The sequence below is a fragment of the Antedon bifida genome, chromosome 4, assembly GCF_963402885.1.
Source record: "Antedon bifida chromosome 4, ecAntBifi1.1, whole genome shotgun sequence".
Taxonomy (NCBI): domain Eukaryota; kingdom Metazoa; phylum Echinodermata; class Crinoidea; order Comatulida; family Antedonidae; genus Antedon; species Antedon bifida.
In genome coordinates this window covers 6,188,023-6,201,116 of record NC_136229.1, presented here as the reverse complement: position 1 = coordinate 6,201,116, position 13,094 = coordinate 6,188,023, and the positions used below count along the sequence as shown (strand labels likewise).

Here is a 13,094-nt window from a genome sequence, read left to right as displayed (position 1 = left end):
TTACACAAAATTGTTTTTGTATACTTCCTCTTTATTGACAATAGTTATTCGTTGGTCACGCAAGTCTTCACTATAATTAAATCTAGGAAAAAACTGTATATGCATGCACCATCTGAAGCAATTTTTATCGACTGCTTTACAAGGGCAACAAACAAAATGACTACAGTACTTTTGTGTAGAGTTTTTAATTGCTACAGTATAAATATTCACAAATACATAAGATTGGTATTCATTAAGCATAAGTATTTCATATAATATTTACCTATGCCTCACCCATTTTTCAGAGTTGGCATTCAAGTTGTGTTTCAAGCCATAAAGGCCTTGAATTCTGCCTTATGAGATTGAATAAAATTATACAATGTATAGTTAATTTACAGCCTAGGCTTTTCAACAGATTTCAGCTCCTGCTAGATGCTGTTACACACCGTAGTCTGTTATATTGTCAATTCTACTGTTTATGATTCTGTTATCATGGGGCTGAAAAGCACTAGTGACATTTCTTAATGGAACATATAAAAGCTTTTTGAAACTTGTATTATTTTCATAAGTTCTGTACAGCAGAGTTTAATCCATTCTTCCTTTTAATGTTCTTGTTGTTACCTTGTCATTTTCACTACATAAAAAAAGTAAAATATATTATTATTAAAACAATTTGTATGTTGCACAGTATGTTTATCTGGGGCAGCAAGGCCATCCAGCTTTGTGGCAACAACATGATGTATGACAAGTTTGATTAAATCAAATTTTATTCAATTAAAATTTTTATGAAGTTTTATTGAAACAGAAGCTTACATAATATGTACAACAGCTCCCCAACCAGACACTGCATCTCGGTCCACTGCGTTAAGTAATGCTTGAGAAATTGTTTCAAATAAATCATCTGGTTCCTAAAATCAAATTAAGTCATGATTAACTATTAAACAGGAATGAATAACTTTTAGTTAGGCCTCACAGCTAGCTAGGTCTAGATTAGTCTAGGCCTAGCTAAGGACCACTGTGTGAGTAAAGTAGGCAAACACGACAGCCTTTTTAGCTACGATCTACGTATTTGGGGTCAATTTAAGGTCAACATGGATTTTACGAATCCCATGTTTTACGTATGGCTTTCGGTCCCGTACCGTACGTAAAATGAAGGTTCTACAGTACAGTAATTCATTTCCAATTCCATACTTTGTTCGATATGCAATTTAAATGTTTTGTTAACTTACTAGATCAGGTACCCATAGGGATTCACACATTCCGTAAAGCTGTTCAGAACAGGTGCCCGACACTACAAAATCGTCGGTGAACATAGGGCATCCGATGAGGTCTAGGTTACAGATGAATGGTTCCGATGTTGTGGGATGAAGTCCAGCGATAACAGGCTCAATAAAGTATGGTCCAAACCTTTGAATAATAAAAGAAAATATTTACATACATTTTGGTTGTGTGATTAGATTGTTTAACTAAGAAAATTTATTTTTAATTCTGGTTCCCAGTTCATGAGGTCAAAAAAAAATTTTTATTTTGTTGGTGTTTCTAACATCCCTCTTGGTCACAAGTTTTGTTTATATATATTGTGCATTGTTTATCTTAAGCGTTGTCTACACTATCAAACTTTATGTGACAACAAAATGTGATGTATGTGCCTATATATGGACATGATGATGATGTCATATCACTACCATATTTGGGCACATCACACTTTTTTTGTCAAACTATGTTTGGTAGTGTAGACAGAGCTTTAGTTATTGATTTAAATAATTGTTGCATTATGTATTTTATTTAATTTATAGCCAACCTCTTATTGGTAAGATCTACTAATTGTTTTATAATCAATTCATCAAAATTATAATTTTAATAATAATTATTAAACCAGTACCTTCTTTCATATAAAAGATTTGAAACCATATTCATAAATGTCTTGGGTTTAATTTCTCTGTTTTCACGTAGTTGATACATGTTTAAGCGGAATTTTAACCTATTTGCACTGAAAAAAAAAAAATATATAAAAAATTATTATTATCATATAAAATATTTGAAACCATATTCATAAATGGTTTAATTTCTTGGTAGTTGATACATGTTTAACCAGAATTTCAACCTTTTTGCGCTGAAAAAGGTAAAAAAAAATTGATAAAAAATTAGCAAATTTTATAAACGTATAATTATAATATTAGTGTACGAGTAAAAATGTAAATCATTTGTTTTTTAGAAAATTTATTGAATGTAATTTCTTACACAGTCTGTACATCTGTAGCTAAACCTGCCAGTCCAATGTAAAGTCGTGATCCCATCTCGTAGATCTTTTGAAAGTCTGTTGACACTGTTTGTGCTTGGATTCCAAACCTTCTGTCGGAGGCTATTGCTACACAATTCTTCCCTCTCATCGCCACTATGGCCGCTCCATTGTATGACATAATACTCTAAAAAATAAAACAATACATTGCTGACAAATATGTATTGTGGTGCACATTCACTATTTTGGGGTATTTTTAGGGGCTACCTAATTTGGACCTAGCTATAGGCCTAGCATATCTAAATTATTTAATATTAGTATTATTTGTATGTAGGTCTCTAGGCTAGCTAGACCTACTTACTTCAGTGCTAAGCCTACTCTATGCCTAGGCTAGTATGCCTAGAATTAAGCTAAAAATATAGGCCTGTCCTATCCTACTAACTAGAAGCCTGGCCCTCTAAGTAGTTGTTAATGTATTGTTTAGCCTAGGCCCTAGCTAGGCCTATAGGCATATGACCGTTTCGGCCACAGACAGTTTCGGCCACAACAGATTTCTATGGCGCGCCATTCACGCATATATTAGACCGTGCTATTGTTTTTGCTATTAGTTATCGCATCTCATGCTTTGTTGTATAGTATTTTTTATGACTATTACTACACATTACAGTGTTATCATTCTTAACGTTATTCCACTACAATTTGCATTTATTAGATTTCTTGTTTCCATTCCAGTTTAGTTGCATCATGGAGTCTTGGCGAAAAACAAATTCAACTGTCAGTGACATAGTTAAATACTCTCTTAGTACAGACGTATTAATAGTTTGGCTATGAAAAAAGAAATGCTAAGGAAAAAAAAAGAAGTTTAATTAAAACGTTTTTCCTTCCATTGCTTAGGTGACCTAAGGAACAAAGGAATATCAGGAACTCGCACATCAATACAAGCAGAATCAAGAAGAAAATTAGTGATAAAAAAAAATAAATTTAATAAAACTTTGTCGTCTTCATTGATTGGTTTTTAATACAACACATGAGTAATTCAATGTTTTATCATGGAGCTCAGGTCATGTCTTAAGAACACAGGTGCATAAATAAAACGAACATATCAGACCCAACATAAAAATAATAATTTATATTATAGGCCTGGCCCTACTACCTTCTACTATTACTAAAAAATAAAATGAGTTTTAATTATAAGATTAAGAGCCACAACCTTTATTCTTTGCCATAAAGTCTTTTTATATGGTAGGGTCCACTAGTTAAGTGCACTTTTCACTTTCATGCATAAGTAGTAATAAAAGGGATTTATTTTAAATATCTAGGCCTAGCCCTCGGCTACACCGATGATGCCCGGCAAGCAACAACCATCAACCGCCGCAGAAAGGGAGGGGTTAGACCTGGGTTACTATAGTTGTGTGTAACACTTACCATGTTGAAAATAATTTATTCGTTCACTCCTAATAATTCGAAAGACTTATATTCAATTAACTTGACGACTTTTTAGTAATAGTACACTTAGATTGCAACAGATTTTAAAATCACAAATGTCTTCGCTACCAACTAAAAAATGTTAACTCATTCGAGAATAAAGAGGGCAGTATAACCAAAACAATCTCAAATTTGGCACGTGATTCAACAATTCGAAAGTCACCTGTTTTGTCATGTTTTCTTTCAATTTCATTCATTCAAGACGTGGAGTGGAGTGGCTCAATTTACTGTACAGTATATTTCCTTAAAAAGTGAGAGCAATTTGAGCCAAACATGGCATTTTTCAAGGTACTTTGTGCTTTTAAATTTTAGTATACAGTAATTAACAATTAAGATTTATAGTAAAGTTAGGCCTAGAAAATAGGCCTGTAAGTACTGTCTGTACTGCTATCTATTGTCATTGATAACTATTAATTGTTCATTGACATTATTATTATTAGTATTATTATTATAAAAAATAGTCTGAATAGTTGCATTCTGCCGCCAGGTGTAACCACAGACGGTGGAAATGTGCCGATTATAGGAAATTGATAAATTTTATGCACATAAAATAAGTTTATAGTTATGTTATGTTTATTTATTAATGATTACGCCATGCCTATTCTGTCAGTTGCGATGTAGTCTAATAAATGATAAGTAGAATTACAAAATACAATTGAGTTTAATTAATAGCTAAAATTGCAACAGAACAAAAAATTAATTTGTCTTTTTTCACATACAGTTTATGTTAAGTCTGCTGGTTTTACTCAGTAATATAAACTGTATACATAGTTTGCGAATGCTTTACCCGAATCATCCGCAACATACGCTGAAAGCAAAGCAGACTGTAGATCCCGGCAAACCGTTGATCCTGACCCCGTACATCAAGTCTGGTAATATTGATGAAGGTAAAGACAATTGACGAAACCAAAAATTATTTACCTGTAAAAAAACTGTAATTGAAATAAAAAAATAGTCAAATTGGCTCCCAGCCAATAGGTTTTTGGTTGAATTTAAGAATTTATTTTGTCAATTTATAAGTGAAAACATTATTTTTTTTTGTTTTATTTTCTACAAAAGGGATTAACTTTAAAACTACAAAATAGCCTATTCAAAGTCTGATTTAATTAATCTTCATTTTTATAAGTGAAAACCTTTTTTTTCTTTTTTCCTACGAAAAGTGATTTACTTTATTAAAACTACAAAATATCGTATTCAAAGTCTGTTTTAATTAATCTTAATTTTTCATGTTTTTAGGGGAAAATACAACTTTAATTGTTTAAATCTAACAAGAGATAGCAGCAGAAATAGTGTTTTTATTAATAATAATAGACAAGACAAAGTTTAACACAGGACAATAATGACAACATTAATGTTTTGACAATGTAATTTTAAAGAAAAATACAATAAATTTAGACATATCTATACAAAAAATCTTTTTTTCAGGACGAAAATTGAGTTTAGTCAATACATTGAATTCTACAGTCAAAAGCTATGCAGGTAATACCACAAGACTACGTTGAAATAAAAATGATATGCACAGATACAAAATCTAAAATCTCAGTATGTACAGTATCAGAACATTGGCAACAATTTACATATCTTGCTTAACCAAAAATGTGAATTTAATAAATTTAATATTTCTATTTTGCAGGATATTTTACTGTTGATAAAACTTTTAATAGTAATACATTTTTCTGGTTTTTTCCTGCTGAGGTGAGTAAAATACCATAATGATCAAATGTAATTTGAATGTAATCCTATATGTTTGATAACACTGAGTGACCAAGGTAAGGTATGTGAATGGAACAAGACACACATTTTATGGAACATATGAACATTCGTAGGGTAAAAGTAATTGTTTTTTCGCATTCATAATTTTGGTTTCTGCATGTTTTTTTTTCAGGTTAACTCAGAAACAGCTCCCGTGTTGTTATGGTTACAAGGGGGACCAGGAGGATCATCAATGTTTGGACTCTTTTCTGAGAATGGACCATTCTATGTAACAGACGATATGAAATGTAATTAACTAAAGTTTACTCAATTATTATTTAATAATGAATTAAGAAGTGATGGTGCAGAATATGTGATAATGCACCTCTTTTAGGGGTGGATTCAAGGGGAGGTGGGCAGTTGACCCGGGCTCTAAATTTCAAAAATTGTAATGCAGCATTTTAACCTTGCCTAATCCATGATACAGGCATAACATGTGATACACATGATGCAGATGCTGTATTATGGAATTAGCCTGTGATACTGGACAATATTGTCACACATGTGGATATACAGCACTGGGAATCGGTTGCTTTAAATCCCAAGATTATCAGTTCAAATCCTAACTTTAGTCAACCATTTTTAAAAATTTGACTTGAATTGAATTTTTCGAGTATTGAAACTAAAAAGCTATTAAATTAATGAAATATTCTTTTTAAAAAATGAAGTGAAACCAAGAGAGTGGAGTTGGACAAAAAAATATTCAATGATATACATTGACAACCCAGTGGCTACCGGCTTCAGTTTTACTAATGGTGGATTCGCTCAGAATGAGACCGCAGTTGGATGGAATCTTCACAGCGCCCTCACACAGTTTTTCCAACTATTCCCAATGTACCAGAAAAATGAATTTTACCTAACTGGTGAGGTTAGTAGTGAAATGTATTTGCTAACAGTAAATTGAACATAGAGTAATAACATGAATTAAAAATGAAGAATGATGAATATGTTATTTTTTAGTTTTAATAAAGTTAATAATTTAATCACTTCCATGGAAAAAACGAAAACAAACAATGTTTTCACTTATGAAATGACTAAAAAAGTGGTTAAATTCAACCTAAAACCCATTGGCTGGCAGCCAATTTGACAATTTTGTTGCTTTTAATTACAGTTTTTTCAGGTAAATACATTTTTTTTCGATCCAAATTTTGGTCAAAGTCGATAGTTGTCTTTGACAGCTCTTGTCTCTCCTCAGTGCTCCCTTTTTATATTTCACTGAAAGGACTAAATAAAATAAAACATTTCTCATTTTTTTATTATTTTAATTCAGTCTTATGCAGGAAAGTACATACCGGCTCTAGGTTTCCGCATCCACCAGGAGAACCCAAAAGCTTCAACAAAAATCAATCTAAAGGGAATGGCAATTGGAGACGGACTGTGTGATCCTGAATCAGTAAGTACAACATCTTTCTATCGTTGCATTGTGTTTTTAATTTTAGTTGACGTTTATAATTGTGTGAGTCTCCTGTCTACATGTGAGTCACAGTATACTGTAGCACAGTTGTAAAAGAACCGTGGCCTTATCTAGCATTCAGACTTAGGCTAATGGAAACACTTACACTTAAAATTAAGAAAATCTCCTATCAAAGTGAACTACAGCACAAACTCTTCTGTCCACAAGAGTGGCTGTGTGAGCTAGTACACATAAAGGCCAAGGATTAAGGTTACGCTATCATAACTGCTCAGCCACTCGTAGTATTCCTAGAGGTTCCTTGATTCCGTTTTTCACAATCTTACATCATGTTCACACTACTACTGTACTAATTATAATTATATATATTATATGTTTTACTATTGGCAGATGTTTCCTGCATATGGAGATTTCCTCTATCAAATTGGCGTGATGGACAACAATGAGAAGAACTATGTGGACACTCAGATTGACACTGTGGTACAACTGATTCAAGAAAAACAATTTTTAAAAGCTAATCAGGTAAGATTTCTTCATTTTAACTTAATGAACTGAAAAGATGAAGAAGTTTAAGTTAGTAAGAAGGGTGCCAAGTGAACACATTAATTATTCAAGAAATTTTTTGTAACTTGAGTGATAATTTTATATAGTAATTTCCATTTTCATAATTTCAATGGTATAATTTATATTTGCATAATTTGCATAGCATAATTTATATTTGCATAATTTACATTTGCATAATTTACTTTTACTTAACTCACAGCATAACAAATCCCCTGTATGAGGAATAACTCACATTTGCATAACTCGCATTTGAATAACTCACATTTGCATAACTAACATTTGCATAATTTACATTTCAATAACTCGCAGCATAACATATTTTTTTTTATTTGAAAGGTGTTGTCTCCCATCATTGAAGGAGATTCTGGCAGGCCATCATTTTTCACAAATGTCACAGGGCTCAGTAGCTACTACAATTACCTTGATGATACGGTAGGTAATTTGCATGTTTTTACATTAAGTTGCAGGTGTTAAGCTTTCTGAAAAATCAATAATTGAAATGTCTATAAATTGCCAAAAGTTTTATATTGTTTTATATGATTATGTAAAATTATCGTGTGTTAGTAGAGGAGTGTTTGTTTTTTGTGGTGGTTGTTTGTGGGGTTTTTTCAGTTGATGATTTTTATTATTATCTAATATTGTTCTATATTTGAAAAAATATATGAATGATTTTAATTATAAAGCCCCCACCATTTGGCGACTATGCTGCATTTTTAAACCAAGACGAAGTTCGGAAGGCAATTCATGTTGGGACTGTTCCATTTAATAATGGGGATGATGCGGCGAACAATCTAGAAGCAGACATCACTCAGACTATTAAACCTTGGTTGGAGACTCTAGCAGACAATTACAAGGTCAGAAGTCATCAAATTTAATTTATATAATTTATAAACAACATGCTTAATCTCAATTTTTTAAGTTTGATTTATAGGTGTGTTGGCTTAGATGTGAGAATATTTACTATATGTATTCAAAATGTTTGTAATAACTTTCACTTTATTACGTCAGGCCTAAGTGTTCAATTTGTCAATTTTAAATGGTGTTTTCACTATACCATTGTTGGTAAAACAATGGCATCTGACTCATTTGAGTTACAGCGATGCATTTTCCGAGCATTTTTTCATCTTTTTTATACATAATATTCTTTATCGTTTCAAATTAATTAAATTTCAGTATATCATCAGGCGGTTTAGAATTCATGTTCTGTGCCTGATGTGTTTGCTTAAGCTGCTCCTGCCGAGCATTTTTTCATCTTTTTTATACATATATATTCTTTATCGTTTCAAATTAATTAAATTCATGTTTTGTGCCTGATGTGTTTATATTTATATTGTATTGATTTTATGCTGGCCGAATAAATAAACGAATGTATAAATAACTAATGTATTTCATTACTACTTGTTGATAGGTTTTGATATACAATGGCCAATTAGATATCATCGTAGCTACGCCCCTTACCGAGCGCTTCCTCCTCAAGGCTTTCACGTGGAAAGGTTCAGAAGCATTCCAAAAGGTTAAGAAGGTTATTTGGAAGGTTAACAAAGATGACAGGGACGTTGCTGGCTATGTGCGACAAGTGGATGACTTCATTCAGGTACGTAAATTGATGAATTGCCAAATGTTGACTTTATAAAAAAGAGAAATTGTGCAACTAAATGTTCTGTGGTAATTCATGGGAAAAAGGTGTAAATACCTGTAATCAAATTTTCATACAGTGCCTTATATTAATGTGTACCTTTGAGTCTCCAAAAAATAAGGTTTATCGCAAATACCTTGATTTTGCGAGAAACGTCATTGCACAATGCATGATGGGAAGGGTTTGGGAGCAATAGTGCCACCAATGCATATAATACAAACTTTATATACTGGTGGTGGCGTTATTGCTCCCAAACCCTTCCCATCATGCATTGTGCAATGACGTTTCTCGCGAAATCAAGGTATTTGCGATAAACCTTATTTTTTGGGGGCTTTTTTTTTTCTTTTTTATGCATCGCTCACGCAATTTGCGATAAACCGTATGGTAGTGTGAGTTCATGAAGGTATAAAAATAGATAACTCCATGGTGAGTCACTACTCAAGAATTGACCACCTCGTAAGAAAGCATGATAACACACCTGAATAGATTATTGTCTTTGATTGAAGGAGGATTGTGCAATATACATACTAAGACACTCTTATGTCCAAGTGTATATTCTTTTTGTGTTACACAGTCAGCAACCAGAATGTGACGCGACACTAGGCTGTGAGTTGAATATAAGCATGTATTTGTCACGCCATCTTTAATGGTTCTACTCTGTGTCCAATCAGATAGCTGCCTTCTTGAATGGTTTAGACCATGGCCTAGCCTCTTGTTGGAAGTAATATTTGCCCTCATAGTTATTAATTATTTGTATATACTATCAAATCCGATATATATTATGATTTACAAATGTACATCAAAACTCTATTTACAGGTAGTAGTGAGAGGTGGAGGACACATTTTACCAGCTGACCAACCAGAGCGGACATTTAATATGATTGATAGATTTGTATCTGGGACTCCTTTTGATGCTTGACTGAAACCCGAGCCATTCAATTTTTTTTTTTAATAGCAGCAGCTGGTTCTTGAAGATGAAACAAACCACTTTTTTTCATTACAATAGCATTCTATTTTGAATACAAATAATACAGTAAAATTAAATAATATTTTCATGATAAAATTACCAACATGATACAAGATTAGCTTTAAATGCAGTACACACTCAGGGGCGTAACGGATAAGAGAAAAAACACCCGATACCTCCATCGTTGGAGGGCCACTTGGTGTTCCTAAACAAGGGGCCCAGGACGCTGTGTTGCACCACTTTACATATGATGTACAGTGAGACTTACTGTCCGTGGACTTAAACTTGTTTATTATGGCATCCTTTTTGTATAGATAGAAACATGGCTGGTACAGTTAATCGTGCAAGTATTTTCTATCGGAATGCGTGTCTAATATGAAGTTTTGTATCAGCACGGTCGACCATGAAGAACAGAATTAAGGAACATGGTCGAACTTGGCGATAAAAAAAGAGGCATTAGACGCATGGTTGACCTTGCTGATGAATAGTTGACTTATGTTCACAATGTGCTGTAGTACATTTTTTGTTGCTACAAAAAATAAACTAACTTCCATATCAATACATTTATTTACATACAACATTTAAAATTATATTTACATTCATTATTAATTTAGTATTTTTACATATGATATTTGTTTCAATAATGTTTTGTTAATTTAAAACAAACTTTGGTTTTTCTAAAGTGGGGAAGCTACAAACAATGGAGTTATTAAATGATTAAATAAAAACAGTTTTAGACAATGTTGTATTTTATACAAAAAACAGTATATTTGTTGTCTAATTTGAAATGTAAATAATGTTATGTTTTTCAAGAAGCTCAATGTCTCTTTCTAATTGTTTCATTTCCGACTCCAATCGTTCTTTTCTTGCTTTTTTCGGAGCAGTGTCTGTGACCATTGATAATCCTTGGTACTGGTGATGGATTTCTTCCCAGTTTTTCTTCAGGCCGTCAATAATGCTTTGTCGTTCGTTGTCCGACAGACTTTTCATGGCACCTCTACGATAATGCTCTTTGATGTACTCATCATATTCCTCCTGCGCACGCTTCACTTCATCATTTCTCTTTGTTAGGTAATCTGGAACATTGCCATATTTCTGCCATAAAAAAAACAAAAATGTTAATTTATTTCACACATTTTTAAATTTACTTTAAACACTATACTGTACATTCCATGATATTTCATAAGAAACTTGAATATATACATTGGGCCATAGTGAGACTCGTTTTTCACCAGCCCCGCCAGAATTAGGAAGATACTGTACATATGCCCGGACAACTTCTTGAAAAACCAGATAACTGGGTTAACATCCTTTAAACTAATTAACTAGGCTAGTTAGCTGGTAAACTAGCCCATACCATCAAAAAAAGAAAATGATGCATGGCTATTATTCACGTGAACTACAAAAATAAGACTTGAATGTGAACTATTGGATTTCTATACACAATCACAAACACACCTTCATTCTAGTGTATACTGGTTTCAAACCAGATGGATCTAGAGGGTGAGTAGCTCCATGAACTGTGTCAGCAAAGTTAGCTGCAGGCTTCTTAGGAACAGACAATATATTTTCAACAGCATTTGTTTTGACAAAGTTCTTGTTCGACTTCGGACCCATCAATGGCTTCTCTGTGGCTTTCGGTACAGGAGGTCGCTTTCTGTCATCATCGCTGTATTTGAATGGCTTCGTTGTTGAAAGGTCATGTTCCCCTGAACGTCTCTTTAAAAATTCTGAAGTTTTAGGTTGTTCTACTTTTGCTGGTCCCATTGTTTTACTCGGTGATTTGTTGGTTTTTGTCTCTTCTTTTACTTTGCTCCGAAATGTTGATTTGTACCTAAAGAAAGTAAAAAAATAAAAATATGATTCATCATGAATAAATGATTTTAGTATTAAAGCCCTTCTTAATATTATTATAAGCTGTTGTACCAGTCTAGCCTTACTACTAGTAGTCTAGGCCATATTCACTAGGCATAAGCAAATATAAAAAACTGCAAAATGCTATAAATAGAAATTATAAAATAGGCTAGCATCTGCTAGGCCCAAATACAAGCCATATTCCACCTAAACTCCAACCACCATCATCATGCTGCTTTTCTTCTCTTCCTTTTTCCGCATGTTTAACAAATCATATACTACTTACATTGGTTCTTTAGGAGGCTTGATTTCCTCTTTAGGAATAAGTCTGTATATGCTTTCTGTCGCCATTATTACCAATAAATTGTTTCGTATTAAATATTAGGAAGCTTGACGTACGTAGGCCTACGATACAAACGTGTCGGACACTATCTCTAGCCTAGCCTTTTGATGTAAGTCCGCTGCGCGACTGTTTTTGTTGTTGTCATAGCCGCCAGTGACGTAATAGCAACCACCAATTCGTTTCTTCAACAAGCGCCCTCTATTATTTTCAAAAGAGTTAACTTTTTCTTTATAATTGCTTAGATATTTTCCATCTCTGAGCTGCCTAGACACATCCTAAAACAGTCAGGGAACAAACAGCAAGTCAAAACTTGTGACAACAGGATTTTGCGGCTGCAGTTCGCGTATCATTTACTTTAACGATATATTGGGCCCAGAAACAAAAATGTTTAACATTTTTTTTTGAATATGTAATTTTAATGTCACATAATAGTCATTCACTTTGACCAAAAACCAAAAATTGGATCGAAAAAAAAAATGATTTACCTGAAAAAACTGTAATTTAAAGCAAAGTAGTCAAATTGGCTTCCAGCCAATGGGTTTTTGTTTTTGTTTATTTTGTCATTTTATAAGTGAAAACATTATTTTTTCAGATTTTTTTTCTTGCGAAAGTGATTAACGTTGTTAAAACTACAAAATGGCATATTCAAAGTCTGATTTTATTAATCTTCAAATTGTATGTTTTGTGGGGACAATGCATCTTTAAATGATGTTGTTATGGTACATCGTAAAATTTCACAACATTTTCTTTATACTTAAGAAAGAATTTTTAATGATTCCAACTTTTAATGATTTGTTTCATACCATTTGACGTGAAGTGGATTGATATAGCTTTGTTTTTACTTTGATCACTTCTGGACATTCA

General features: G+C 32.8%; 3 protein-coding genes across 4 annotated transcripts; 1 reads left to right on the top strand and 2 right to left on the bottom strand.

Moving 5' to 3' along the window:
- Nucleotides 1–160: 160 nt before the first annotated feature.
- LOC144841493 (proteasome subunit beta type-3-like) lies at nucleotides 161–3,800 on the bottom strand. The gene is made up of 6 exons (XM_078697848.1): nucleotides 3,644–3,800; nucleotides 2,221–2,405; nucleotides 1,862–1,969; nucleotides 1,209–1,386; nucleotides 793–887; nucleotides 161–613 (listed from the first exon to the last, which is right to left on the bottom strand). The coding sequence occupies exons 1-6, from the start codon at nucleotides 3,644–3,646 to the stop codon at nucleotides 565–567; spliced, it is 618 nt and encodes a 205-aa protein (XP_078553974.1). The 5' UTR covers nucleotides 3,647–3,800; the 3' UTR covers nucleotides 161–564.
- A 98-nt stretch (nucleotides 3,801–3,898) lies between these two features.
- LOC144839684 (putative serine carboxypeptidase CPVL) lies at nucleotides 3,899–10,761 on the top strand. Of its 2 annotated transcripts, none has more exons than XM_078695140.1 (12): nucleotides 3,899–3,991; nucleotides 4,425–4,590; nucleotides 5,129–5,182; nucleotides 5,337–5,398; nucleotides 5,589–5,703; nucleotides 6,124–6,323; nucleotides 6,726–6,848; nucleotides 7,257–7,388; nucleotides 7,767–7,862; nucleotides 8,114–8,284; nucleotides 8,839–9,024; nucleotides 9,884–10,761. In XM_078695140.1, the coding sequence occupies exons 1-12, from the start codon at nucleotides 3,977–3,979 to the stop codon at nucleotides 9,983–9,985; spliced, it is 1,422 nt and encodes a 473-aa protein (XP_078551266.1). In that variant the 5' UTR covers nucleotides 3,899–3,976; the 3' UTR covers nucleotides 9,986–10,761. The 2 variants fall into 2 exon arrangements, with proteins under 2 accessions (XP_078551266.1, XP_078551267.1); XM_078695141.1 differs by having other exon boundaries at nucleotides 3,967–3,991; nucleotides 4,475–4,590.
- LOC144839685 (enkurin-like) lies at nucleotides 10,582–12,370 on the bottom strand. Its single transcript, XM_078695142.1, has 3 exons — nucleotides 12,174–12,370; nucleotides 11,492–11,867; nucleotides 10,582–11,128 (listed from the first exon to the last, which is right to left on the bottom strand). Exons 1-3 carry the CDS (start codon nucleotides 12,236–12,238, stop codon nucleotides 10,811–10,813), a joined length of 759 nt encoding a protein of 252 aa, XP_078551268.1. The 5' UTR covers nucleotides 12,239–12,370; the 3' UTR covers nucleotides 10,582–10,810.
- Nucleotides 12,371–13,094: the final 724 nt, after the last annotated feature.

Excerpts from the sequence above, each read along its gene's own strand:
- LOC144839685 (XM_078695142.1), bottom strand. The coding sequence starts at position 12,238 with ATGGCGACAGAAAGCATATACAGACTTATTCCTAAAGAGGAAATCAAG. Across the intron at positions 11,868-12,173 it reads AAGCCTCCTAAAGAACCAAT|GTACAAATCAACATTTCGGA; the intron begins GTAAGTAGTATA and ends TACTTTCTTTAG. Across the intron at positions 11,129-11,491 it reads CAGTATACACTAGAATGAAG|AAATATGGCAATGTTCCAGA; the intron begins GTGTGTTTGTGA and ends TTTTTATGGCAG.
- LOC144841493 (XM_078697848.1), bottom strand. Across the intron at positions 888-1,208 it reads CCCTATGGGTACCTGATCTA|GAACCAGATGATTTATTTGA; the intron begins GTAAGTTAACAA and ends ATTTGATTTTAG. Across the intron at positions 614-792 it reads GGAGCTGTTGTACATATTAT|TGAAAATGACAAGGTAACAA; the intron begins GTAAGCTTCTGT and ends TTTTTTATGTAG.
- LOC144839684 (XM_078695140.1), top strand. Across the intron at positions 7,863-8,113 it reads ACAATTACCTTGATGATACG|CCCCCACCATTTGGCGACTA; the intron begins GTAGGTAATTTG and ends TTAATTATAAAG. Across the intron at positions 8,285-8,838 it reads CTCTAGCAGACAATTACAAG|GTTTTGATATACAATGGCCA; the intron begins GTCAGAAGTCAT and ends ACTTGTTGATAG.